General features: G+C 39.2%; 1 protein-coding gene across 1 annotated transcript in view; it reads left to right on the forward strand.

Moving 5' to 3' along the window:
- Nucleotides 1–27,237, forward strand: part of SKAP1 (src kinase associated phosphoprotein 1) — a 276,798-nt gene that overhangs the window by 40,498 nt on the left and 209,063 nt on the right. The window contains exon 3 of the mRNA XM_045986519.1: nucleotides 17,324–17,349. Coding sequence (XP_045842475.1) covers nucleotides 17,324–17,349 — 26 coding nt within the window. The remainder of the gene's footprint in view (nucleotides 1–17,323; nucleotides 17,350–27,237) is intronic.

Below are 27,237 nucleotides of genomic sequence, written 5' to 3' on the forward strand. Positions count from 1 at the left end.
GGCATGTGGTATGAACTCAGTAATGTGAGTCCAATGAATGGGGGTGTGGAGACTGTTATAACCAAAAACTGAGTTTTGGGGTCCTAGGCTAAAAGTGAAAACAAGAGATCCTTTTATTAGGACATTTACTATTTGGTAGCTGGCCCCACATATTCTTTTCCAAAGATAGGATGCTTTCTTTTTACCAAGTGTTAGGGGGTACCGGCCTTTGCAGACATGGTTCCCATCTCTTCATGTGTCTCCGATGATAACATCTCTCTAACATTCTGTGAGAAAAAAGTGACCAGACTGTTGACCCTACACTGGAATTCTACAGAGCGTGAATGCCAGTCATTGCTGCCATCTCTGTAAGCTGTTACCAGCCCTCTGCTTCTGGTCATCCCCCTCCCTCCTCAGTTTGGCATGTCCTTGTGTCTGCCATCTCTCATCTCTCCTGAGGACTTTTCTTCTGGCCCTTTCCCCTGTGTTTCTTAGGATCCATGTCTTCTTATAATTAAATTGCACTGCATTCTCAACCACTTTGCTGCATCTCTGCCTTCAGAACACACAGCTCTGCCGCAGGACAGTTTTGCTTTCAGTCATCTTACATAGAATGTGTTTCCTTTCTGGAAGTGCCGTCGGCGTTCTCCTAGCTCCTTGCTGCCGCGTCTAAACTTTTCCCGTTTAATCCTAACCCTTTTGAAATGTGGCTACATGGCTTTACAGTTTTCTGCCCCTCTGTTATCTTTTTTTTTTTTTTTTTAAGATTTTTATTTATTTGAGATAGAGTGAGAGAGAGCACGAGCCAGGGGACTGAGGGAGAGGGAGAAGCAGGCTCCCCACGGAGCAGGGAGCCCGATGCGGGGCTCGATCCCAGGACCCTCAAACCATGAGCAAAGCTGAAGGCAGACACTTAACTGAGCCACCCAGGTGCCCTCCCTCTGTCACCTTTTGAGATCACGCTCCTCCTCATGCTATTTGAGGACTAAAGCAATGCCTCACAGTTACCATCTTTCCTCCTTTGTTATCACTACCCCCTAGGACTCTCTCTTTCTTAAATTTAGTCCCTCTCCCCATTACAACTCTCCTTCATCATAGAAATATGCTCAAATCTCTCCTAATATATATATTTTTAGATTCTGTTTATTTGAGAGAGAGAGAGAACATGAGTGGGGGAGGAGCAGAGTGAGAGAGACAGGCAGACTCCACACTGAGCTTGGAGCCCAGTGCAGGGCTCGATCCCACGATCCTGAGATCATGACCTGAGCCAAAATCAAAGAGTGAGTCGCTTAACCAACTGAGTGACCCAGGCATCCCAAATCTCTCCTAATAGTAAGAAAAACATTACATCCTACACAGTGATTCCCTTTCCAGCGACTATTCTGTATCTTTTTTTTTTTTTTTTTTTACAGACAGAAGGCTAGATTAGCCATTTCTGGTTTCCTCTTCTCTGGCCGTTCCTCATTCCTCTATGATCTGGCTTCTGCTCTTATCAATTAGAGAGTTACCAGTAACTCTCTAATTGTCACCTCCAGGGGACCTTTTCCTCTTACCCGGTATCCCTGTAGCATCTGACATTGTTGATAGCTTCCTTTTCCTCAAAAAGTTAAAAAAACAAAAACCCAACTCTCTTTCTGTTCATTCCCATGATAATAGTCCCCCTGGTTTTCCTTCTTCCTTGCATTTATACATTCTTTTTTCCCCCAAGCTCGTGCTTGCGCTCATTTTTCTGCCCTGTCCCTTGAGCCTTGCCCCTCAGGCTTGTCTCTGTCCTCACCACATTCTTCTCAGGCAGTTGCTCCCATGTTCACAGCTCTACGACCTCCTCTCTGCTCCACAGCTCAGAGGCAGTCCTCTGGGCACGGCTTCAGACAGCACACCGGAGAGCTCCTCTTGGGTGTCAGAGATCTCAGCGTTCACAAAGCCGGGCTGACCCCGCTGGATGCGTCCCCAGCAGGTGCTCTCCATGCTTCCTTGACGACAGAACCCTACCAGCCTGGGGATGAGTACTGGTTTGGAAGCCACGACAGACTTTTGATAGCCTCTCACAGGGAGACGGCAGTACTCTCTTGAATGTAGTAGCCGCCTTAAGATACGACTTCATGCCACTGTTGGACCCCTACATCAACCCTGGAATCACCTGTCTCCGACTGGTTTTGAAGGAAAAATAAGCTTTATTTAAGCCCATGTCATTGGGTGTTCTGTTACTTGTAGTCAGAAAAATTCTGACTGTCGAGAACTGATCCTGCTCATCCCTAATGCTTAACTCTGCTTTCCCTAGGCCCAGGCCCCCAAGGCAGAATCGTGGGTGTCCTTCCTGGCTTCTCTGTCTTTACTCCCCAAGCCATCAACAAGCCTATTGATTCTTTATCCTAAATCTGTCTTCTCCTCTCCCTTTGTCACTGGCTAAAGTGCCATCTCCATAAAGCCTTACTCAGGGCACTGCAAAATTCTCCTTTCTGGTTCTCTGTCTCAAGTTTCTCCCTGTTCCAGTTTATTCTGCTCCTCCATTCTGTTGACAGGCAAACTTAAAAGTAAATAAATAATTTAATCATGCATATTATAGAAGAGTCATTGATGTGGAACGATAAGATATACTATAAGTGGAAAAGTAGGTTAAATATATATGTAAAAACCTCAGAGAAAAATGTCTCCAAAAAACCCACCAAAATGTTTGTTTGTTTTTTTTAAGTTAATGTATATAAGTACCCTCTACACCTAACATGGGGCTTGAACCCCTGACCCCCCAGATCAGGAGCCACATGCTGTTCCAGTTGAGGCAGCCAGGCATCCTGCCCCCACCAAAATGTTAATGATGATAATCTCTGGCAAGTGGAGTTTGAGTAATTTTTAATTTCTCCTTTTTGTTTATTTGTATTTTCTAGCTCGGCAGTGATTATGTATTTAATCCTAAGTCATTGAGATCAGAGCCTTTCCTGTTTTAAAAGGGACAGAGATTTAATAGCGAAAGTGTATTTGGTGGGTAAGGAGTTGGGACGGAGGGGAAAGGAGATGTAGAAAGAGGAAACTAGGCTCTAATTGTGTTGTGAAGCATTGGGTCAATCCTGTGCAAATAAACAGCTGTATGTGAGGTGTTTTACTCTGTGCCAAACACACACACTCATAAATGCACATGAGAGCCATAGGAAATAGAGCAGTCCTCGGAGTAATTTATGATGATTTTGTTAAAATATATATATATATTAAATAAAGGAAGTTCACTCCCAAGATCTTCATTAGCTGAGGTATCACTGACTGAGAACAACTTTCATGTCTTAGATGTTATCCTTTTGAGCTGCACTGAACTGACACAGGCTGAATCCTTCATTAGAAAAGGATTATCTACACTCTGTGTGACTATCTAATAAAACATTTGTGTTTGTGGGGCTAGTTTCCCAACGTGATGGTGCTTGAGTAAACCATTCACTTCCTCCTTCTCAAAACATCAGTCACCATGATTGATTTTTATGTTGGTCATAAAGAGAAATGGAATCACCTAAGAGCAGGGTGAGGATTACAAACCGGAAGAAGTTAATTTACTTAACAAATATGTGTTGGCTATTTGTTTACTCTTTGTTGGGCATCATGCCAGGCAATCAAGAATGTCACATTTCATATATCCCTGTTTTTCAAGAAGTTATCGGGCCACTGAGCGGCCAGACTCATGACCCGAGCCGGCATGGAGATCACTGCTCACAGATGCCTTCTCTAGAAGGTCTGAGATGTCTGGTTCCCATTTGTTACATACCTTTTCACCATTTAGAAATGTATTTAGGCTCAACAGCTTCTTTTATTTTTTTATTATTATTTTTTAAGATTTTATTTATTTATTTGACAGATCACAAGTAGGCAGAGAGGCAGGCAGAGGGAGAGGAGGAAGCAGGCTCTCCACGGAGCAGAGAGCCCGATGCAGGGCTTGATCCCAGGACCCTGGGATCATGACCCAAGCTGAAGGCAGAGGCTTAACCCACTGAGCCACCCAGGCACCCCTCAACAGCTTCTTTTAAAATATAAATTCACCTGGAGGGTTAAGAGACTTCTGGGTGTACATTAGCTGTGTTGAATGGTTTTCTTCTAATTTTTGGTTAAGATGAGAGTGCTGAGGAAATTCAGTGGCCAGATTTGTTGAACCTCTGTTATGGGCAATGAACTGTGCTAGGTACACTGAAGTTTGTCAAGGCATCAGAGGGCCCTTTTCCTTGGGAAGAATGAGGGCTTCAGAGACTCTCACATCTGCAATTTAAGAATGACAGTCATAGCCAACATTCACCACACACGTACTATATGCCTGGCCCATTGTCAAGGGCTTTACACACATTATCTCATTTAATCTGTGTGCATGAGATGGATATCAATGGGAAATATCAGATGAGAAAACCGAGGTTCAGAGAGGTAACCTATGTCTCAAGGTTACACAAATGTAAAATTCTGGAATTTGGATTTGAACCCAGGCAGTAAGACTGTTAGGTTGCCACTCTTCTGAGGCTCAATTTCTTCATAAAAAGTGAATAATAGCACTTAATTGACTCAACAAATGTTTACTGAGCAAATGCTGTATTCAAAGCATTTTTGTGGTGAATATGACACAGGTTCCAGTGCTCCTGTAACTTATTTTTAAGCAGGATAAATCAAATAATTATATGATACATCTACTTTGTAGGATTTCTGTTATGCATATAAAAGTACCTAATATAATCCATGTTACATGATTAGATACTCCCTAAAATATTCCCAAGAAACTTACAACCCAATGGGAAAGGTAAAAAAGCCTGCACAAATATATATTGTGGCTAAAGCTTTAGAAGAGGTACACATAGATTGCGCTGTGAAATCCCAGTGAAAGAAGTTGCTTCTGGCTGGTGGGCTATGAGAAGCTTTCAGTGTTGTGAGATGGCATCATGACTTGGCTATGGGTTGAAAGGGATGGGTTTTTGGTGAGATACATTGTACCCAAAAATAGCAGAAACAAAGATACAGAGAGGATAAGGTTAGCCATATTTGGGAACCAAAGGATGATTCAGTTTGTTAGGTATAAGGGTGTAATGGGAGAGATAAGCCGAAAAAGATAAGATGGAACCAAAGATAAGATGGAAACGAGAGTTTGACTGAATTTTGGAGGGGCGATAGGTAATTTGGGGGAGGACAGCTCAGGGCAGGGGTGTGCAAGCTGATACTTTAGTATCAGCTAGATTTTAGATATTAGAGAGTCATGGATAACATGTGAATCCTTGGCACCTGGGCAATCCTTGGCCACTGGGGGACCAGAGCTAGTTGTAAAGGCAGAGAGGGTAAGAATGTCAAAGTTTGCCTGTGTTTCCTATGCCCAGAGAAGGAAGACATACCATTTCTCCCTCTCATTATCTTTTGCTTTGAGGACACCAACCTCATGTTTATATTCACATTTCGATAGCTGGGTTTGGCTTATTATGGGCTTAACAAGCTTTTATGGATAGCCAGGAAACCTAACCACTTCTCAGAACATTATGGAAAAATGTATTCTAAATAGCCAACTTTATGCTTTTTTTAACTTTTGAAATGTGATTGGTTTGTAACTGAAAGATTGTATTTACTGTACTTGAGATCTGTTAACAAGACTTAATAGGTTTTTGAAGCTGGCCCAGAAAACTTAACACTATTACTTTGTTTCATTAGGAAAATGCATTCCAAGGTCCAAACAACTGGAAATGGGATACAGTCTATACTTGAACGGGGGGCTAACTGTCTAGAATTTTCTTAACAGACAACTGTTAGCAAAATACCCATTTCCTTTATATTGTTTTCCAAATTTGCCCCATCATATGGATTACCTGAGGATCTTGTTAAAAATACAGATTTCTAGGTCTCTACCCTGGAGACGCTAATTTACCAGGTCTGGCGTGATCAATAAGGACTCCAGGAGATTCTTAAAATCAGGCAAGTATATGTAAAAATCTTCGTTAGAAGACTTCCTCTTTTTTTTTTTTTTTTTTTTTTTTTTTTTTTTTTTTTTTTTTAAGGTACAAAGATACTACTTTGGTTTTCAAATGAATTTGAATAGTGGAGGGGAAGGATGGAGGATTTGACTGGCAAGTATGAGTTGAGGCTGTTAGTTGGGTGGTGAGATGGGTCCCCCAATATGATTGGGGATAACTGACAGGAAAATTTTACTGACAAGGCTTAGGACCAGCATGTAACTGACAATATTTCAACTCAACTGGATTGTAGGGTGAGGGATAGGGATATGGTCTGCAGCAAATGGCCTTGGTTCTTCCCTTGGCCTGATGTTTGCCTGCTGCCGTTTTGCTTCCTGGTGGCCTGGCAACATGGGGAGACGTTTCCTGATGCTGGAGAATCCCTTGAAGTACGACAGAACCAAAGTCCTGACCCCATGATGGGTCAGGAAGTCCTGGGATTGAATGGTTGATTATAGTTGAACTGCTGGTGACCCCTGACCTGTATTGATACAGCCGTAGAACTGATCACATAGTCATTGGCCTTTAGATCAAAGTTGTTTCATTTTTTATGATTCAGATAATTAGGTACCTCTTGTAGGGGTTTAATATGACTGCTGTAGATACTATTCAAAGAAATGAATGGCCAAGAATGATATTTTAGTATAGAATCTTGTACAATTCGGACAAATCTTGAGGGCAAAACTGACAAAATTTAAAAATGATTTCTAAATTTCTATGTACATCTCAGTTCCTAACTGGAAGAATGCATATACATAAGGATATGAAATTTTTAAAAAATATCGGTAATTCATTGTAGCTCTTGGAGTGGTTACCAGCAGAAGCCTGTCTTCTTGATTCTATTTTTATATATTTATTCAGTTTTAGAGCAGAATGAATGAGTGAAATAATATTATGTCTTTAATTAGGAGTTTGTTGTTATTTTTCAATTAATCTGTGTCAGTAGCTTTAGCATTTGTATTAAATCATTTTCTTCATGAAAGCTTTTAATGAAGAAACAAATTGATTGTATTTATATATTGGATTCTTGCCACTACAATGTGTATTCGGTCGTGTCTTTTGAAGTATAGTTTTGCTAGTCATATTGTGGTTATTCTTTGAAACTAGTTTTTTTGCGGGGGGCAATTCTTCATTTGGATGGAGGTTTTAATTTAACAAGGGTTTCTTATTTTTTTTCTTTCTTTTCCTTTTCTTCTCCTCTTTTAATTCTCTTTCTGTTTTACCCTCTTGTCTTTAGAGGAAAATGAAAGTCTCTTTCCCCATCTTCTTTGGGATAAAATCCACACCCCATGGTGTTACCTGGAGAGACTTGCCTGTTGTCTGCATGTCCAGCCTCGTCTCTGACCCCTCTCTGAAATGCAGTCTGTGCTGCACTCATGCTGAACTTAGACAGCCCTTCTGTTTCTCAAGTCTATTCATTTTTTTAGCAAGCATTTATTGAGCACAGGCTCTGTGCCACTGCCCCTTGAGGGCCCAGGGATGTAGAGAGACAAGAGGATTGTGGTGCAGTGTTATAGGTGCTGCTGAGAGGTGTGCACAGAGGGGCCATGGGAGCACCTTACACAGGGGACAGAGCTGAGCCTCAAAGGTTCACTGGGAGAAGAAAGGGCACAATGGAGAAAGTGTGCTAGCCGAGAGAGCAGAGACATGTGCAGGGGAGGGACGACCTGGAGGCTGGGGCTGGAGTAAGCCTCTGCAGGGCTTTAAGCAGGGCAGTGACAAGACTGGGTTTGCACTTTAGGTCACTAGAGTAATGATGGTGCTAAGACAGAACAGCTGACATTGAAGGCCTGCCCGGTGCCAGGCCTGGTGCTCAGTTCTTCATGTGCATTGGCTCAGTTAATCCTCCCAAAAAACACATGAGGCAGGTGTAATTATTATTTCTATTTTTAAGGTGAAACCAAGGGAGGGGATAGGAAATGGGCAAACTGGGGGAAGGGGAATGGGAGATAGAGGCTCCCATTTATGGAAGGGGTAAGTCATAAGAATAAAAGGCACAACACAAGGAATATAGTCAATGATATTGTAACAGCAGTGCATGGTGTCAGGTGGTAGCTGCACTCCTGGTGAGCACAGTGTAACATGTAGGTTTGTGGAATCACTATGTTGTACACCTGAAACTAACGTAACACGGTGTGTCAACTATACTTCTATTTAAAAAAAAAAAAAAGATGAGGAGACTGAGGCTGCCGCCAAAGTTCGCAGCCTAGAAGATGGAAGAGCTGGGACTCCAACCCAGATTATGTCTGCAAAGCCTTTGCTCACCACTGACCTTCCTTCTCCATAAACCCTGAGGAGAATGGGTCAGAGAGGAGCAGGGTGGCAGGTGGACGTGGGAACATCAATCTGGGTCAGGCATTCTGAAAGCTTGAATGAATTCAGTGCCTGTAAGGATGGAGAAGAGGTAGATTTAAAAGATATCAAGGGAGTAGAATGTCCAGGTCTTCGTGATTGATGGGATGTACGCAGTCATAGAGAACGAGATGAAGGGGCAGTCCCCAGGTTTCAACTGGGTTCATGAAGATGTCAACCATTGAAATAGGGAGCATGAGATAGGAGAGATTCGGGACTGGTGGGACAGAGGATGGTCGTGGAAGAGAAGAGCAGAATAATGCTATGTCCTGTTTCTTATTGATTGTTAAAAGTCTCTAATATGTACAGACACTACAGTCAAGTCTTGGGCTGTTGGTTTTTCTCCCCCTCAGCCTGAGCGCCAGGACATGTCCTCCAGTGCACTCTTACTCTTCTGTCCTTGTATCTCCCAAGCCTAGAAGAATCCGAACCGCAGATCAATTCAACTGTCCACGTCTGCTCTCATATTTGGGCAGCCACTCAGTGCTGAAGAAAAATGACACAGTCAGAGTGCCTCTACTGTAAGGCTTGGTCTCCTGCCTCAGTTGAGCCCTTAATGATACCTGGCAGTGACCTTACATGACCCTAGTAGCAACCTTTCTAATGTTCCTCTCCCCCCTCACCTCCCCAGTCCTTAGCAGATTTATCATATCACCCTTGCATGACATTATCACCTGCTCCACAAGATAAAACCAGCTTTCAGGTTGGAACCCACTCAGAATCTTGCCCTATCCCTTCCTCAAACATGTCTGCTTCAGGCCTCTGTCACCTTCTCTGACTGGCTGGTTGGCCGCTCTGCATCCTGGGCCTGGCCTCTTAGTGACCCTCCCCTCCCCTGCCAGGCATCTTCCTTCATCTGATCCCAGATCCTCCCTGAGCAGCCCTTATCTGCAGACGGTCAGACAGCTTCTGGCATTAGCCAGACCTGAGTTCTTCTGGCCCTGGTTTTTACCTTGTGTGTGTTTTGTGCCAGTCCTATCACTTTGGTACTGCTCCAGCCCAACTGACCCACAGTTGGGGCTTTCCATACTCTCAGTCCCTAACAGAGTATCTGGCAAGTAGTGGAGATTTATTAATGTCTGAGAGAGCAAATGCAGTCTTCATAACTTGAGATATAGATGGTATGGTGGCATGTTAATGTTGAGAAATCCACTCGGCCTCAATAGGCTCTGAGAACTAATCCAGCCTTTTTTGTGTAACATTTGTTTTCAGGTGGATAATGTAACCATGTTCATAATAAGGGAAATACCAAAGGAATTTTCAAGTGACTATCATGTTTTTGAACTTGCCTGCCCAAGATAAACTGTGGTAGCTTCACAATGTGGACTTCTAAACGTCTATGACGCAATCACATAACCTCTCCATACTTCATTTTCTCATCTGGAAAGTGAGGGGCTGGATTAAATGACCTTCAGTGACCTTCCAGCTCTAAAATTCAATGAGTAGAGGGTCCACAGTCACAGTGTCATGCATATATCAGTTATTCATGAATCAGATAACTAGGAGTTTTGGTGGTCCAAGAGTAGCGATTAACCTGAAGCAAGCAAAAAATAAAACAAAATGAGGTTCCAAGCATCAGCAGAGACAAAAGTGACAGGATAACAGCCGAAGATACTGCAGTTTAAAATATGATAATCAGCTGGAGTTCTTTGTATATAACTGCTTCCTTTTCTCTCCCATACACACTTGTAACCAAAAGATATCTCTGATTTTCCTTTTTTTAAAAAAGATTTTATTTATTTATTTGACAGACAGAGATCACAAGTAGGTAGAGAGGCAGGCAGAGAGAGAGAGAGAGGAGGAAGCAGGCTCCCCGCGGAGCAGAGAGCCCGATGCGGGGCTCAATCCCAGGACCCCGGGATCATGACTTGAGCTAAAGGCAGAGACTTTAACCCACTGAGCCACCCAGGCGACCCTCTGATTTTCCTCTTGTTGCTCTGTTCCCAGCCCACGTCCACGTGTGTTATCAAATCTCTTGTCTCTCTTCTTGGTCTCCAGTAAACAGCCTCTCGGGTTGTCTCCCTCCCATCCAGTCTGCATATTTCTGCTTGTTTGATCACAGTGGACATCATTTCCTATCCTTAAAACAAGCAACCAACCAACCAATCCTTCAGATGCTTTCCTTTATCTACAGAAAATAAAAAACAAATCTCAACTCTTAGGGTCTTTTATTTTGTCACAACATACCTGGCTGGAATTTTTCTTTAATAGTTCATTGAGTTCTAATTGGTTGCCTATTACATGTAGGGAGTATGGGGATTATGTAGACATTCAACCACAATTTACAGTATTGATGCTTGAACATAGGGGAAGGAATATTTGAATGCAAGTTTTCAGTATTGTGGTGAAAGAACATAATCATTGACTAATTGAGAAAAGCACCCAGATTTCTTGCTGTTGGTATCCAGGGTGGATGTTGGATTGAGCACAGCAGGGATTTTATGTAGAGAAAGTGTTGCAGAAAACTCCAGTGATAAGTAAGGTCTTATTTCTTTTAGTTCTTTTTTATGGTCTGGGAACAGAGTTCTAAAAAAAATCGATACTGTCAACATTAGGTAATGTTGCTTGTTTATTACTTAATAGAAGTTTAATTGTGACCATTTCATAAGTAGGAAAATATTGTGTTGTCTTCCAGGGTGGGTTTCTAAAACTTGTGGGTATAGACTCAAGACCACAGAAATAATACATCCAAAGAAAGAACCTAGGAACTTCTTATGGCAGGTCCTTCTATAACCTGAGTTATATGCTTGTCTGTTGTTACCATAGTATTTGTTATTTCCTATCTTACATTGACATCTGTTGATGTATAAATATCTCGTTTAGATTGTAAGCTGCTTGTAGGCAGATACTAGGTCCTGTCCTTTTGATGGATTAAAGGTACTGGGGCTAGAGGGGCCACTAGCTCCCCTCCAGAGGCCTTCCCATCCCTGCCTGTTGCTGAGGCTGACGCCCTGACCCTAGGTCCCAGCCTCTGATGCCTCCACCAGGGACCTCCACCAGATGGTGCTCTTTTCCCATTTCTGTTCTTGGGTGTCGTGGGCGGTATGACCCTTTGCCACTTGCCCATTTTTCTGAAAATTTTTCTGAAATGGAGCATAGCTACTAGAAAGATTTGAAATCAAGTGAATCTTCCAGAGTAAGAAAAGAAGTTATAGGAAATATCTACAGGGTACAGACTATTAGCATTTTTCAGAAAAGCCATTTCCTTGGGGCATGTATCAGTCTCTACCATGTGACTCACTGATCAAGGTCGATTGCAAGGGGTTTTCCTAGTGTTATCAACTTGCTGTTGAAAGCCCTGCTCAATGAGGGTTCCATTTGAATTCTATTTTAATATCAGCATAGCACTTCATTCTTTGCCGTCTGTTTTGAGATAGTCATTACCAAGAGATGGTCAAGAGTAAAATAGAAGTCATCTCTGGATAGCGAGTAGTACAGACAGCCTATCCATGTAGGAGGCACCACTGTTTTGGTACAAAAACCAAAGTTCAAATTTATATCCTTAAGTCATCAAGAAGAGATTTGATTTTGTTTAGCAGGTGGTTTAATGAGGCAGAGAATGTATGATGTGTTTTAAATTTCCATAAGTCACAGGTAGAATAACATGTTTAATACTTCAGTTGCAAAAAAATTCATTTAGATGTTCTAGATTTATAACATTACAGATGTTGGCCTTTGTGGGTAGCTAGTTTTATAATGCCATTACAATCTTATTCATCTAATCCAGAGGGTCTTATCATTTTGGAGGGGAAGAGTTATTGGCATTTTTTGGAATCTAATGAGGTTTATGGACTCTTCTTCAAGGGAAAAGAAAACATGGGTTGCTTTCCACCCACGATTTTTAGGAGTTATGAGTCTTCTAAAGCTCAACTGTGAACTCTAAGTTAAAGATGTCTGATCTAACTACTCTCTAATACTAACTGTCTGGCAATAATTGATTTGTTTTCTATATTGCAGTCAATAGAAAAGCAGTTACTGTGGGATTTAAGAGCTTGAGCTCTGGAACCAAGGAGACCTGTATACAAATCTGGGTTCCACCATTTAATAGCTATGTAGCTGTGGTCAAATTGGTTGACCTTCCTGAGTTTCAGTTTCCTAATCTGTAAAATGGGAATAATAGTAGTACTGACCTCATAGGGTTGTGATGAAGATTAAATAAAATAATACATATAAAACATATAAAAGTGCTGAATATGCTTTTTTTTAATTATAATCAGGAAATGGAACTATTTTTCCTTCCTAGATGTTTGCAATATGGGGGTAGTTACAGTTGTTTGTTTTACCTCCTTCACTAGGATCTGATTAGCTGGCTGAGTGGTGAAAGCTCTGAGTACTTTAATCTCAATAACCATATTCATTGGTTAGTTTCATGGTCAAGAGTTTGATAACCACCTCAAACCGCCCCCGCCATCTAATGGTTAAGAGTTGATAGCTTCATTTTTAGCAGGAATCTAATGTTTTGTGATTCTTGAGTGACAAACTAGAAGTTCATTTGCCATTTGAAAGATACTGAAATATATCTGCAGACAGACTATGTGTACTTTAGTCACTGTTTCATCCAAGGAACCAGAACAAAGGACTTGTCACATAGAAGACCTTCAACAAGTATTTGTCAACTGAGTAACTGAATTCTGTTAGGATAATAGAAAGTCTTTAGAGAAAAAATTATTTTTTCTGAATGTTTTGAAGTTAGATTATATTTTCAAGACTTCCCTTCTTAATTTATTACAGTGCCCACTCTGGAACTAGTTATTAGGATTGGAAACTTGTCTGCCTTATTACTAGCTGTGTAAACCATGGGCAAGTCATCTCACCTCTCAATACCTTGGTTTCCTTATTTATAAAATGGACATAATAAAAGGGCTACAGTGTGAAGGAATGAGTTCATATAAGAAAAGTGTTTAGGACAGTGCCCACAACATATGTGAGAAATCTTAACAGTGTTGTTATTTGTCATTGCTGTTACTGCTTCTGTAGTAGCCGCAAGGTCCCCCTTATTATAGTGAATCCCATTTATTTGTTGTTACCTTTCCCTAAACTAAAGTTCACTGAAAATCTCTCTAAATTTAGAAACACAAATAGCAAACTTTGCCTCCCATGTAATGTAACTCTGAATTTTCTAGACCCTGTTTTGCAGAGCTGACAAAATGTTAGGAAATTTTGTTCTTCCATTTTCATTTTTGGAGGATCAAGTAAAGACGGATTTATTTTGACTGAATGTGAAAACAATAATCATCAATATGGTTGCAGCAATTTCTGTCTGCTCATTCTGTACTCGTATTTTTCCGGCTCCAAATGTCATTTGCATGGACCTGATGATGTTGAGTATGGATATTACAGCAGAGTGATAGCTTCCTTTTCATATTGAAGCTGAAGCTTCAAAGGGAAGATTAAAGAAGTGTTTGTTATCTATCTGCACAGGCCTGATATGAAATTCTCAGAGGCCTTTAGGATAAACACAACTCCGTGTGTGTGTGTGTGTGTGTGTGTGTGTGCGTGCGCATGCGGGTGTGCATGTGTCTGTATGCCTCTTCTTCTATGTAATTCTATTGTGGTGTTTGTATTTTGGTTTAAAATGTCTAGTTTCAGACTTGTTGGAGTCTCTAGCTAAGGGATAATTGTTTTCAGAGTGAAGGATAAGAATTAGAAGATGGGGGCAGGATTTGACTAAACGCCTCCTAAGGAGTATAGAATTCTCTAGTGTGGGGTCATCTTTCCAGAGAATGTGATGAAGGCCATCCATAGGATATGTTTAATGAGACAAGATCAGGACTTTCGATGTATTGTGCCCAGCGGAGACTAATCCATGGTGCCCTCCAGTGAGGGACGAGACTGCTCACCTTTTTGCCTTTTAGAAGTATCCTCTGTGTGTGTGTGTGTGTATGTGTGTGTGTGTGTGTACATAAACTTTCTTTAGGATTGTTGCACAATTAAGACTTAGAGTAACATGGTAGGTAGCGGGATTGTTTCACACCTTCTGAAAGTGAAGGAAACTAACATTCCACTTCATGCCATTCCACGTCAAGTTCTACATCTGGTTTTTTACTGACAGAAATATTTAATTACAGTGTCATCAAGATTAAGGCAGATTCTGCTATTTAGCATCAACTCAGTAGACCTGCTATTTTATTTAATACTTTTAAGTTGAATTCTTTCTCTGTAATCAACCTTCTTAGGCTATGGCTATGATTGGCAGAAGCGATACTCTCAGTGTGTGTGAACTTATAAGATCTTCTTAACTAAGAAGAGAAAGCAGGAAACCAGCATCACTCTACAGTAGGTAGAGAGAAGGACTGAAAATATGTGTGTGCATTGGAGTGGGGATTGTGGGGAAAAGCAGAGATTGAGATTATCAATAACATGTTTCACCTATTTAACAATTTGCCAAAAGTTGACCTTTTAACTGCCACAAGCATCGCTCCATTTTTTTCTCTTGGTCAATAAATGAGAATAATATCAGTTAGCGGAGTTCCTGCTATTGCCATTGTATACATTTTGGAAGGAGAACTACACCCACACCCTCCTGCCCTTCCCCCCACACTTCCACCAGGCTTACATTCTAATTTCTATTTATATTGAAATGGAGGTTGAGTAAGATTGGAATCAAGGGCTGGAGCAGTGCCTCCAGAGGAGATGGGAAACAGCAAGAACATGGAAAATGGCTTGCGCCTTTGATGATTTGCTTGATTAACTGTGTTTTAGAGAAAAGAGTTTGGTGGAGGGGTGCTTGGGTGGCTCAGTTGTTAAGCGTCTGCCTTCGGCTCAGGTCATGATCACGGAGTCCTGGGATCGAGCCCTGCATGGGGTTCCCTGCTTGGTGGGAAGCCTGCTTCTCCCTCTCTCACTCCCCCTGCTTGTGTTCCTTCTCTCACTGTCTCTCTCTCTGTGAGATAAATAAATAATATCTTTTTAAAAAAGGTGGGGGGGGGGGGGTTGGTGGAAAAACTCTTCACCCTGGCCAGGTAGAGAGGGAAGCTGCATCATCCACCTGTCATACTAATATATAAAACTTGTTTTAAGTTACCGCCACTCTCAAGCTACATATGCCTTCCTATTGACATGGACACCCTTCTTTCCAGCTGCTGCAGCTTTGCCTTTCCCACCCTCCCCTCCCCCTCTCCACTGCAGATGTCAGAGCTGTCCTGAACTTTCCATGCCTTGTCATCCAAGTATCTTACATTTCCCTTCACCTGATTGACAGCCCAGAACTCTTCTGGGAAAAGAAAGGAGTAAGAAAAGCCAACCAGGAGGCTTCTCCATCTTCTTCTTTATCTCTGATAATTCATCTTCTCTTCCTTATCTCTGATAATTTCCCACAAATGCATCTCTGGATTATGGCAACATACTCCAACTTATGTCCTACTTCTCTATTTCCTGAACTTTAGTTTTATAAAGAAATAACCCAGATATCCACTGGAATGATATTTGTCTCTAAAGTAGCCTCACCTTATTTCAGTCATGTGTGTGTTAAAAAATACACCTTGTTATTACCCATGTATTGCCTTTTTCTTAATCTTTTATTTTAGGTTAGATTTGAGTTAAAAAAAAAAAAAAAACTCTGAACTCTCTCCCAAGGAAAAAAAATGTCCAAATGAACATATACATTCCTGAGAGGTCAGTATGAGGATAGAAAAATATTCATTCTATTTAGTGGCATGGAATTATGTCCATAGCAAGAATTAACATGTGGTTACTATAAGCAAGATTGGAGTATGTTGAGGAGTGAGTGGGAGGTGGCAGTGGGAGAAAACAGAAACTACAGACAACAATTTTTGAAAATTTCACTGTGATGTGAAGAGAAGAGGACAGCAGATGGAGGGATATGAAGAGGGTGAGGGAGGCTTTGCTTTATTTTTATGTGAGCATAAATACTAATGGAAAGGGCCAAGTTGAGAGGAAGAGGTTGAATATATACAAGAGAAAATCGATATAGACTAATGTAAGGTTCCTGTGCAGGCAGGAGGAAATGGAATCCAAAGTACAATAGACTTTTGTGGGTAGCCACCATATAGAACTTTGTTTCTACGGGGGAAATGCAATTTACATTCCAAATAAGCGACTTACAAATGATCCTTTCTGCCACTGCCATTTCATTAGTTTGAAGATTTGAGGGGTTGTTGGTTTTGCCAATAATATCCCAAAATAAAAGAGGAGATGGGGGTGGACAATGATACAGTGGACTGCAAGGGTCCCAGTCTTGGCACAGACACTAAAATGCTAGGTGACCTTGAGCCAGTTGTGCATGCTTCCCCTGTAAACTTAAGAATTCAGGCCTAGAAGTATTTGAGGATGTGTTTTGGGTGGATGATGTTTTGGTTGTTGTAACAACTGGGGGAGCCACTAGTATTAGGTGCTGAGGACCAGCGATGCTGATTGTACAAGACAGGTTGTCACAGCAAAGAGTTGTCATACTCCAAGCCTGTAGAGCCCCTGATGAGAAACTTTGGACCATGGCTAGGTAACCTCTTAGGACCCTTCCAGCAACATGGTCAAACCATCTCAGGAGTCACAGTGAGTTAAACGCCACTGAGAATCTTTCAAATCTCAGAGACAACCCTTTCATTTTTCTCAAAGTGGGTAGTGGTTTGGCTGGTTATTCACTAGCCAAGGGGACAATTGAAGAGTTTACTTAGAACAGAAAACTGTATTTGCTTCTCAACAATGATTGGATATATGTGGCAAATTCTTTGCTCATTTAGAAGTAAATGTAGGGAAAGATCAAGTTGGAAAACCCATATTTGTGTCGCCTTGCTCCTCCCCCTAAGATATTTTTTTGGGGCGAAGGGGGTGATCTTTTACCTTGCTCTTTTGATTGGATCTTAGCTGATTGCTAATTGCTTCAGAAACTGGCAGGGTGTGTGGGGACACTAACAGGTCTCTGTAAGGTACCCAAGGACAGTTTAGGAATATGAAAAGTATAGGAATATGTAAATAAGAGAACAGCTGGCAAGCTTTTGGGACTAGGTGCTGTCTCTACCATATGCCAACCAAGATTGAAATAACAAGTTTGACTTATCTCTATTCTTTTCTTTGTATTTCAGGTACTATTGGGATATTCAGCCCCAAGGTGAGTGCTTTTTGGCCATTTATGGTTTTACACTAAAAATGTGTGGATGATATTGTTTCCTTCTGCATCTTCTAAATAAGCTTCTACACAGAGTGGCATTAGGCATTTCTAAGGAAAGTTAGTGGAGTGTTTAATTAATCTTCACCCTGCTGGGCTCCCCTGCCCTGCGTTTTAGCACCAAGAGGCTCGGATGCAGCTGCCTTCTGAGTGGATTGGTGCTAGATTATTTTACAGAGCCAAAGCTATAATACGCTTTTACTCCTTAAGCTTTGTCAGATGCCAACAGGATCTACTAACATTCAAATAAAATGGTGGCCGAGTCCATAATAAAAACCTTGGGAGGGCTCCAACTCAGCTAATTCTTCATTTGCTCCAGAAATAAATTCCAGTATGTTACCTCCTTGGTCACTGTGCTCCTCCACACAGCTTGCCTGTCTGGCAGCCCAGAAATGTCAGAAATGGAGTAGTGTTGAAATTCCCACTAGAACAGTGTTATCACATTTTAATATGAGCCTCACTGAAGTCTCGGGGCTTCTAATTGCTTTCAAACCATTGTTTTCCTGCTTTTGCTTGATGAACCCAGCATCTGGCATGATTCTAAAAACTACAACAGACAGCTGTGTGCAAAATTAAAAAAAAAACAAAAACAAAAAACAGGATTAGAACATATTCTTAAAAGGTTCAAAATTGGAATTCTTTTTTCCAAATTCAGTTTGAAAGGATATCTTTAAAGTATATGTATTCTTTCTTTTAATACTCTGGTTGAGAATGTCAGAAACATCATTCTAAATATTAACTCTTAACCTATTATAAATGTTTTTTAATTTTCTCAGAGAATCAGGGAGAGTTTTAGATCAAGCTTACAAATAGCTTTATGAACTATTTTACTCTAAAATTTTTTAAAATCAATTGTAAACTTTCCAGTTTTTCTATTCTCTTAATATTGTCAATGTAATCCTTTCTCCATGAGCATAATACCTTAGAGAAATTCAAATTGTGATGAATAATACTAGTTTCATGAAAATTTTAATTTTCCCAGATCATACTTTAGTGTATTTCAAGTCTATTTAAGATTGTCTTTAAAATCAAACTTTAAGAAATAAAAAATCTTACAGGTTTAAAGCTTTTTGACTCTTGTAAGTTGGTCATAGTATTTATATTTTAAATAATGTGATGTGATGTTACTGTGTATCTCGCTGTCCTAAAGCACTTATGGCTAAAAACACAGACTGAGAACAGAGAATTCTATGTAACAAAGTAGCAGTTTGCTTTGCAAAGTGTGAAATATGCTATTCAGGCAATGGCTCTGTATAGTTCAGGGTTTAACAGATGTTAACCAAAATCCACAGGGGGCAAAACATGAATGTGAACTGGCAGAAACGAATGGAACCGTGAGGGTAGAATTAATTACCTAAAGGAGAAATAAAGAATTCGTGTCAGAGCTATGGTATAGTAATGTTGAAAAGAGAAGAGAATTTTGGGGTAGAACACAAGAGACTATACGGGGCTACAAAGACAAAGGGCAGATCTTACCAGGTTCTTGTAATAGTGGCATTGTAGTCATTCTCAGGTTGACGGCAACTTCCACGCAGTCTTTCTTAGAAAGAGGAAGAGGTAGAGCAGCCAAGGGGACAATTGAAGAGTTTACTTAAAACAGAGAACTGTGTTTCTTCTCAACAATGATTGGATATATGTGGCAAATTCTTTGCTCATTTAGAAGTAAATATAGGGAAAGATCAAGTTGGAAAACCCATATTGTGTCTTGGCCCCAGCCTTGCTCCTCCCCCTAAGATATTTTTTTGGGGGGAAGGGGGTGATCTTTTACCTTGTTCTTTTGATTGGATCTTAGCTGATTGCTAAGTGCTTCAGAAACTGGCAGGGTGTGTGGGGACACTAACAGGTCTCTGTAAGGTACCCAAGGACAGTTTAGGAATATGAAAAGTATAGGAATATGTAAATAAGAGAACAGCTGGCAGAAGAATTTAAAAAGCTCTAGACGACTAGGTAGTATTGGGAAGGGAGTGAGAAAAAACAGAAATGATGACCTCAGATTTCCTTATCATTTTTGTCTAGGCAGGATCATTGTACAGGAAGATGATGGGATAAATTTTATCAACTCCAGACATTTGCCTAAATACACACTTGTGTTCTTCAGGATATTTGGACTAAACTAGAATCTGGTGTCTGGAAGGAAAATAGTTCTCTCTCTTTTTTTTTTAAGATTTTATTTATTTATTTGAGAGAGGGAGGTGGAAAGAGAGAGAGAGCATGAACAGGGGGTTGTGGAGCAGAAGAAAAGGGAGAAGCAGGGGAGCCCGCTGCAGGGGCTCAATCCCAGGGCCCCAGAATCATGACCTGAGCCAAAAGCAGATGCTTAACCAACTGAGCCACCCCGGTGCCCCAGAAAAATAGGTCCTAATTATAAAAGATCCCTTCTTTATAAATCTCCTTAGTAGCCTATATTTAAACCACTGGTATTGGAAAAGTCTGTGATGAGTTGGTACAATGTGCTTTAAAGCTTACCCTCTAAAGAAAGATGCTGGGAGAATGGACTACCTAGGCATAGAGAAGTTTGCAAATAAAATTTTTCTTATCCATCATTCCATTCAATCCCAGGTTTAATATGGTGGAGGAGTGACTATTGAATAGTGTCAGGGAGAGTCTTGTCTCTGTTCTAGAGAAGAAACTTGGTATGGTAGAAAGAGCATGGATAGGGGCACCTGGGTAGCTCAGTTGTTAAGCATCTGTCTTTGGCTCAGGTCATGATCCCAGAGTCCAGGGATGGAGCCCCGCATTGAGCTGTGCATCAAGCCCCACATCGGGCTCCCTGCTCGGTGGGAAGCCTGCTTCTCCCTCTCCCATTCCCCCTGCTTGTGTTCCTGTTCTCACTCTCAGGCAAATGAATAAAATCTTGGGGGAAAGAAAAAAAGAAAGAGCATGGACATTGAGGCTTGACAGACCTAGTTCAAATCCCACCTATACAATTTAGCTAAAGGTCATGTGACATTAGCAAATCGCTTAATTGCTTTGAAACTCGGTTGCCTCATCTATCTATAAATGGAGGATCTGGGGCGCCTGGGTGGCTCAGTGGGTTAAGCCGCTGCCTTCGGCTCAGGTCATGATCTCAGGGTCCTGGGATCGAGTCCCGCATCGGGCTCTCTGCTCAGCGGGGAGCCTGCTTCCCTCTCTCTCTCTCTCTCTTTGCCTGCCTCTCTGCCTTGTTGTGATTTCTCTCTATCAAATAAATAAATAAAATCTTTAAAAAAAAATGGAGGATCTGCCAGACACTGTGCCAAGACCTTTATATACACTATCTTACTTAATTCTCATAGCCCTATGAAGTAGGTACTAATAAACCCATTTGACAGACACGGGCACAGAGAGGTTGAGAATCATTCAAGATCTTGCCCCTCAAAGATTCTAACTTGGTTAGGCTGACTCCATAGCATTCGCTTTTTAAAAAGTAATAGCTTTTTTGAGAAATAATTCATGTAACATTAAATTTGCCCTTTTAAAGTATACAAGTCAGTGATTTTTAGTATAGTCACTGAGTTGTGCACTCATCACCACTCTCTAGTTTCAGAACATTTTTGTCACCCCAATAAGAAACTCCATGCTCATTCATAGTTTCAAAGCCCATGCTCTCTGTCACTGTATTTTACTGTCTGTTGCAATGGCATTATGAGGACTGGTGGTAACATGTGTAAGTCCTAGCACAGAATCTGGACAGTAAGAAAATGTAGATCGTATTTACAACAATGTTAATGGCAATTCTTTCCCTCACATTTCCACCCAAATTTTCTTATTGGTCCACTGTCACCTTCCTGAATGATGTTCATTAATAAAGAATGAAACATGGGGAAAATAAAACATAATCCAAATAATTTATTACTTTAATGTGGAAGGAACATAAATGAAAGAGCTCTTTTAATGAGCTCAAATATGATTGGAAAAACTGGGACAGGCTTTTTATTTTTATTTTTTAATAAGACATAGATTCCTTTGACAATTCAAGTCCTGTTTGTTTTAAGAACTTTTTTCTCCATAGTGTTTCACTTAAAGTTACAAAGAAAATTCACTGGAATCTTTACCATGGAGCTTTTATCATTTCATTAATCAGATACCCAAAACATGATACTGATCAGATGTTAAACACACATTAGTTTTACCTTTCAGATACGGTGACAGTATAACTCTATGGTATTGAGCAAACTGATTTACTTCATTATGTTTAGTTTCCCTATTTATAAAATGAGTTAATTATCAACAGAGTCTAATCAAATTTTAATTACAAGGTATAATGTTTATAATTAAAAATGTATTGCTAGAAAAACATCATCATGAATATTAGAAAAATTGCCCACCATGGGCCCAGAATCTAAAGCAAATTACATAATATTTAAATAAAAAATTAAAGAAAGACCTTATATATATATATAAATACATATAACAAAATCATATATTTTTATCCAAAGATCACTCACATTACATTTGTGATAATGGTAAATATAAACCAGTAAAATTTCTTGCTAGCTTTTTGAGTGTTTTCCTGAGTGATGTAGAGAGTTTCTGAGAAAATGATCCAGCATATTTTAACATGAAAAATTTCCACTGTGTGAATCTTAAATATCTTATGAAATGGCAAGCCTGTATCCTTTGTCAAAGTAAATTGATGCCTAAAAATACAGCTTGGTAAAAGCAAATAATGCAAAGTGAGTAAAGAAAATATTATTATAAAGCCTTATTAACTGTAGATTAAAAGAGATTTAAAAGGCACATCAACTAATGTGTGGACCTCATTTTCATCTTGAGTTAGATAAACTGTAACAAGTTGTAGCTATGAGAGAATTAGAAATGTGAACATTGGATATTTTATTTTATGTTAAGAATCTACTTTTGATTATGTCAAACTAAAAAGCTTTTGCACAGCAAAGGAAACCATCAACAAAAAGAAAAGGCAACCTACAGGATGCCTGGGTGGCTCAGTCAGTTAAGCGTCTGCCTTCGGCTTGGGTCATGATCCCAGGGTCCTGGGATCAAGCCTTAACTGGATCTCCCTGCTCCTCCAGGAGTCTGCTTCTTCCTCTCCCACTGCCCCTCCGCCTGGCTCCTGCACTCTCATGCTCTCTGCCTCTTTCTCTCAAATGAATAAATAAAATCTTAAAAAAAAAATAAAGATGATGAGGTATATTATACAACAGAATATTACATAGCCATCAGAAAGAATGAAATCTTGCCATTTATGACAACATGGATAAATCTAGAGGGTTTTATACTAAGTGAAGTTAGTCAGAGCGAGACAAATACCATATGATTTTACTTACATGTAAAATCTAAAAAACAAAACAAATGAACAAACAAAAGGCAGAGACAGACTCATAGATAGGAAACAAACTGTTGGTTACCAGAGTGGGTGAAATAAGTGAAGGGGGATTCCAGTTATGAAATACATAATTGTTGGGCATGTCAGGTACAGCATAGGAAATAGAGTCACTAATATCGTAATAACTTTCTATGGTGACAGATGCTAACTAGACTTATCTTGGGGTCCATTTCATAATATATATAAATACTGAATCACCATGATATACCCTGGAAATTAATAGAAGATTGTATGTCAATTATACTTCAATTAAAAAAAAATCTATTGTTAATTTTTAAGGTGTGACAATGGTGTTATGCTTATATATATATATATACATTTTTTAAAGATTTTATTTATTTATTTGACAGACAGAGATCACAAGTAGGCAGAGAGAGAGAGGAGGAAGCAGGCTCCCTGCAGAGCAGAGAGCCTGATGTGGGGCTCGATCCCAGGATGCTGGGATCATGACCTGAGCCGAAGGCAGAGGCTTTAACCCACTGAGCCACCCAGGCGCCCCTGCTTATATATTTTTTAAAAGATTCCTTATCTTGAAGAGACACACGCTGTGATATTTAAAGATAAAATAAAAGATGTCTGACATCTGCTAGTCAAAATAATATTTTGAGTATCAAAATAATATTCAAAATACTATGGGAGAGAAAGGAAGAAATGGAGTGGGGGTTTACGTGAGACAAGATGGATCATAAATTGACTCTTGTTGAAGATGGATGAGATGTGTACATGGGAGTTTATTACACTGTTTTGTCCACTTTTGTATACATTTAAAATTCTTCATAATGCAAAGATAAAAAGAAAAGAATTCCAGGTTGAGAGTAATAAAAAAAGTGACATTATCTTTTTAATTCTATTGTGAGACCTAATACATTAATACATAAAATACGTTATGTATCATAGACACAAAATACATCGAATTGTTAGCTTTTACAAAAATTTCATGTTTAATATTTTATGATGGCAAGAGCATGAGTTTGGACATCAGACCTGAATTCAAATCCCAGCTCCACTACTTATAAACTATGGGAGCAATGGCAAGTGACATAACCTCTTCATCTACAAAATATTGCTAATCCTATCTACTTCACAGATAGTGGGAGTTGTAGGGAATTATAGTGAGATGATGAACTCATGAGGAAGGCTTGCCACCTGGTAGTCACTTACTAAAGTGGAAGCAAGTATTATTTTTATATTTCAAAGTAGGGCTTTGAGAGTGAATCCATGTACAGAACTTAAACTGTATATATCACATGTCCTCCCATAAAATTCATCCATTCCAGCTGAACCCAAGTATAAGGCTACATACATATTTGTGAGGTTTGCACTTATAGGATGTGTGTTCAGAATTTTTATTGGTAGACACTTCAGAGGTTAGATCCATGAGGCATGGATCTGTAATGTCTGAGACATACTGAATCGAAGCTTAGATGTCATTTAACTTCTCGTCTCTTACTATCACATACTTGGAGCATGTAGTTATGACAGCTACAAGAAGCAAACCATTAAAGCAGCAAAGAAACACCATTTTTGCACTAAAAAAGGAGAAAAGGGTTTCCCTTTGAAGTTGAAGAGGAGTGTTTTTAAATTAATGGAGTGTACAGTGATTTTACTAAGTTTTATTTATGAAAATACTCTTTGCATTCATGCCAAAAGGTTTTAGCACAGTCGTAAGTAGGATTTATACAAAGAAACACAGCCCAAATTTATGATGTGTTTGCAACTGTAAGAAAAAGTCTGAATTTACAATATTTGTAATTTATTATTAAATATCTTTCTATCACTATTCCTGGAATGCTAATATTTTATAAACACAAGTGTTGGTTATGAACCTAGAATATCCTAACCTATACTACTTTTTATAAAGAAATCTTCCAGAATGTTTTCTGTGTCTTTTGGGGATTTAATGGCAGGAAATATACACAGGACAAATGCTCCTGCCTCTGGCTTTAGCCCAACCTTTTAGCATCAACAATCTTGACAGCTGCTTTTGTGACTTGACTTCCTTTAGTCCTTTCCCCCTTTCCTTATTTGCTACATTTTATACAAATTAATCTGTGGAAAGTGGATATACACACAAGTTGCTTTTGAAGTTAATTACTGACTTTGATACCTTTTCAAATATTTTACATCCTATACATCTACTGTTTGGGGTGTTTTTTTTTTTAAGGGTGGACAAGTGTACTTTAAAATTAATACACTATTTTATAACAATTGTCAAAAAGAATAAAATTTTTTAAGTGAAAAGATTCACTTTTTTTCTTTTCAATGTTAAAATTTTCTCAGATTTTATGTTCTTTCTAAATGCACTTTTCTGGAGTAGATGATATTGAAACAAAAGAAAAAGAACTGAATTTCATGTAGTTGAAGGAAGAGATCATTGGAATCAGATGCTGCTGTTTTCTATATTCTCTACACAGTATATTATGTACAAATATTGTTTGGAATAGCAAAGACTCCAAACAGCCCGAATGTCCAGCATTAGGGGACTGGTTAAATAAATTACGTCACATTCATTTACTGGAATGCTACATATAGGTTAAAAGGACATAATATATATATGTGTGTGTAACATGTGCAGCTCTCCAAGGTATATGGTTAAGTGAAAAGTCAATTTAGACACATACTGTACAATTTGTTTCTGTGTGTGTATATACATTCACCTTGTACAGACTATTTTTTGGAAGCATGTAACCTCTGCTGAGGGGGCTAGCTATATGAGTGGAAGAGAGAAGCTTCATTATTTATATCCTTTGGTACTGTTTGAATTTTCACCATATGCATGTATTATTATTTTTTTTTTTACTAAAAAATTGGTTAAAGTAAAAAATGAGATAAATTGATATATGCTGATATGGAGGAACTTCAAAGATAAATGAATAGGAGGAAAAGCAGAATACAGAACTGGACAAATGCTACCATTTGTTTAAAAAAAAAAACCACTATTGCAGACACTTGTTATATATATTAGGTAGAAAATTTATAGAATACCCAAAAAGCCTCACAATGGTTTCCTCTGGAGAGAAGAACCAAGAGAAGGGAAGGAAAATGAGATTTCATTATATACCTTCTTGAAATGTTTGAAATTTTTATTCTGGGCATGCTTAACTTTTTTTAATCTAATAAAGAAGTTTACTATAGTTAACAATACTGTATTATATATATGGAAGTCGGCTAGAGTAGATCTTAAAAGTTCTCATTATAGGAAAAAAAAATTGCAGCTATGTGAAGTGGTGGATTTTGACTAAACTTATTGTTGTGATCATTTCACAATATATACAAATCCCTGTGTTGTACACCTAAAACTAATACAAGGTCATTGATATCTCAGTACTACTGGGGGCAAAAAAGAAGCTTACCAAAAAACTACATTTAACACAGTAGTGAGCTCTTTTTCAGTTGAATCATGATTTGGTAGTTTCATATCTGTTCAAGGTTTGGTGGGGTTTTTTTTTTTGTTTTGTTTTGTTTTTTTCTCCTTTACTTATTTATTTTTACATATGAAACCAGTGTTTGAGGACAGAATATGTGGGTGTATTGGGTTGACTTATCACTTGAAAGTGATTTTAAAAATAAATGACAAAGTAGTATCATATAACACCCATGGTCACCAGTAAAGAACACCTTTCTTACTCTATCTCAGTCTTTTTTTTCCATATGTGGTCATTGAAAGCTCGTAAAGTTCTTATTTTATGTAAATGACAAAGAAAATAACCAGCAAATAAGTGAGCACTTTAAGCTTCATTGATCTGGGAACTTATATTGAGAAAAAAAAGGTGTAAGTGATTTCTTTTAGAGAGTATTATCCCTGGATCAATACAGAAAATCAGGTAAGAAGTACAGTTTCCAAACAGAGAAGTTTGTCATAAGGATTCGTCTGCTTCAGGAATTCTGCTTCTAATGAATTTTCATGTTCTGGACACAAAATATTGAGAGAAATGTGTACTGTATGGTTAATTTGAATACAGATTTGGTTTTCTAAGTAAAACTTCTGTGGGTAAGTGGGTTAAGTCTTTGGACTTGAAAGCCAGTGAATTTGTTTGATTTTTGGAGGCTAAATAATGTGTTCATTGAGCCAAATTTTAAAGCATTAAATTTTCACTGTGCTTCCCATCAACACATACTTCTCTCAGAAACGTGTTTAATAGTTATCATTTACCAGGATGGCTGGAGTATCACTAATACAGGAAAGGAATGGTTTAGTTATGGACAAGGGCATTTATATGATATGCAAAATGAAGCTTCCGGTCACTGCTGACTTGTGACGCGAAGAGTAAGAGAGTGAGTCTTTTAACCTCCCCTTGTCATCTGACATGTATTTACACAAACTTACCAGCCCACAGCAGCTCTTGGCCACAGTTCCTCTCCAGAAGGTATTTTCCTTAACTTAAAATTTCCTGTTAGTGATACCCTAATAAAAGAAGAAAAATAAATTTTAGAAATAAGGAAAAGCTCTTCTATGTGAAACTTCTGTCCCAAAAGGGACAAAACACTGGGTGGAATTGTTGATA

This window comes from Meles meles, chromosome 18 (assembly GCF_922984935.1).
Source record: "Meles meles chromosome 18, mMelMel3.1 paternal haplotype, whole genome shotgun sequence".
NCBI classification, from domain to species: domain Eukaryota; kingdom Metazoa; phylum Chordata; class Mammalia; order Carnivora; family Mustelidae; genus Meles; species Meles meles.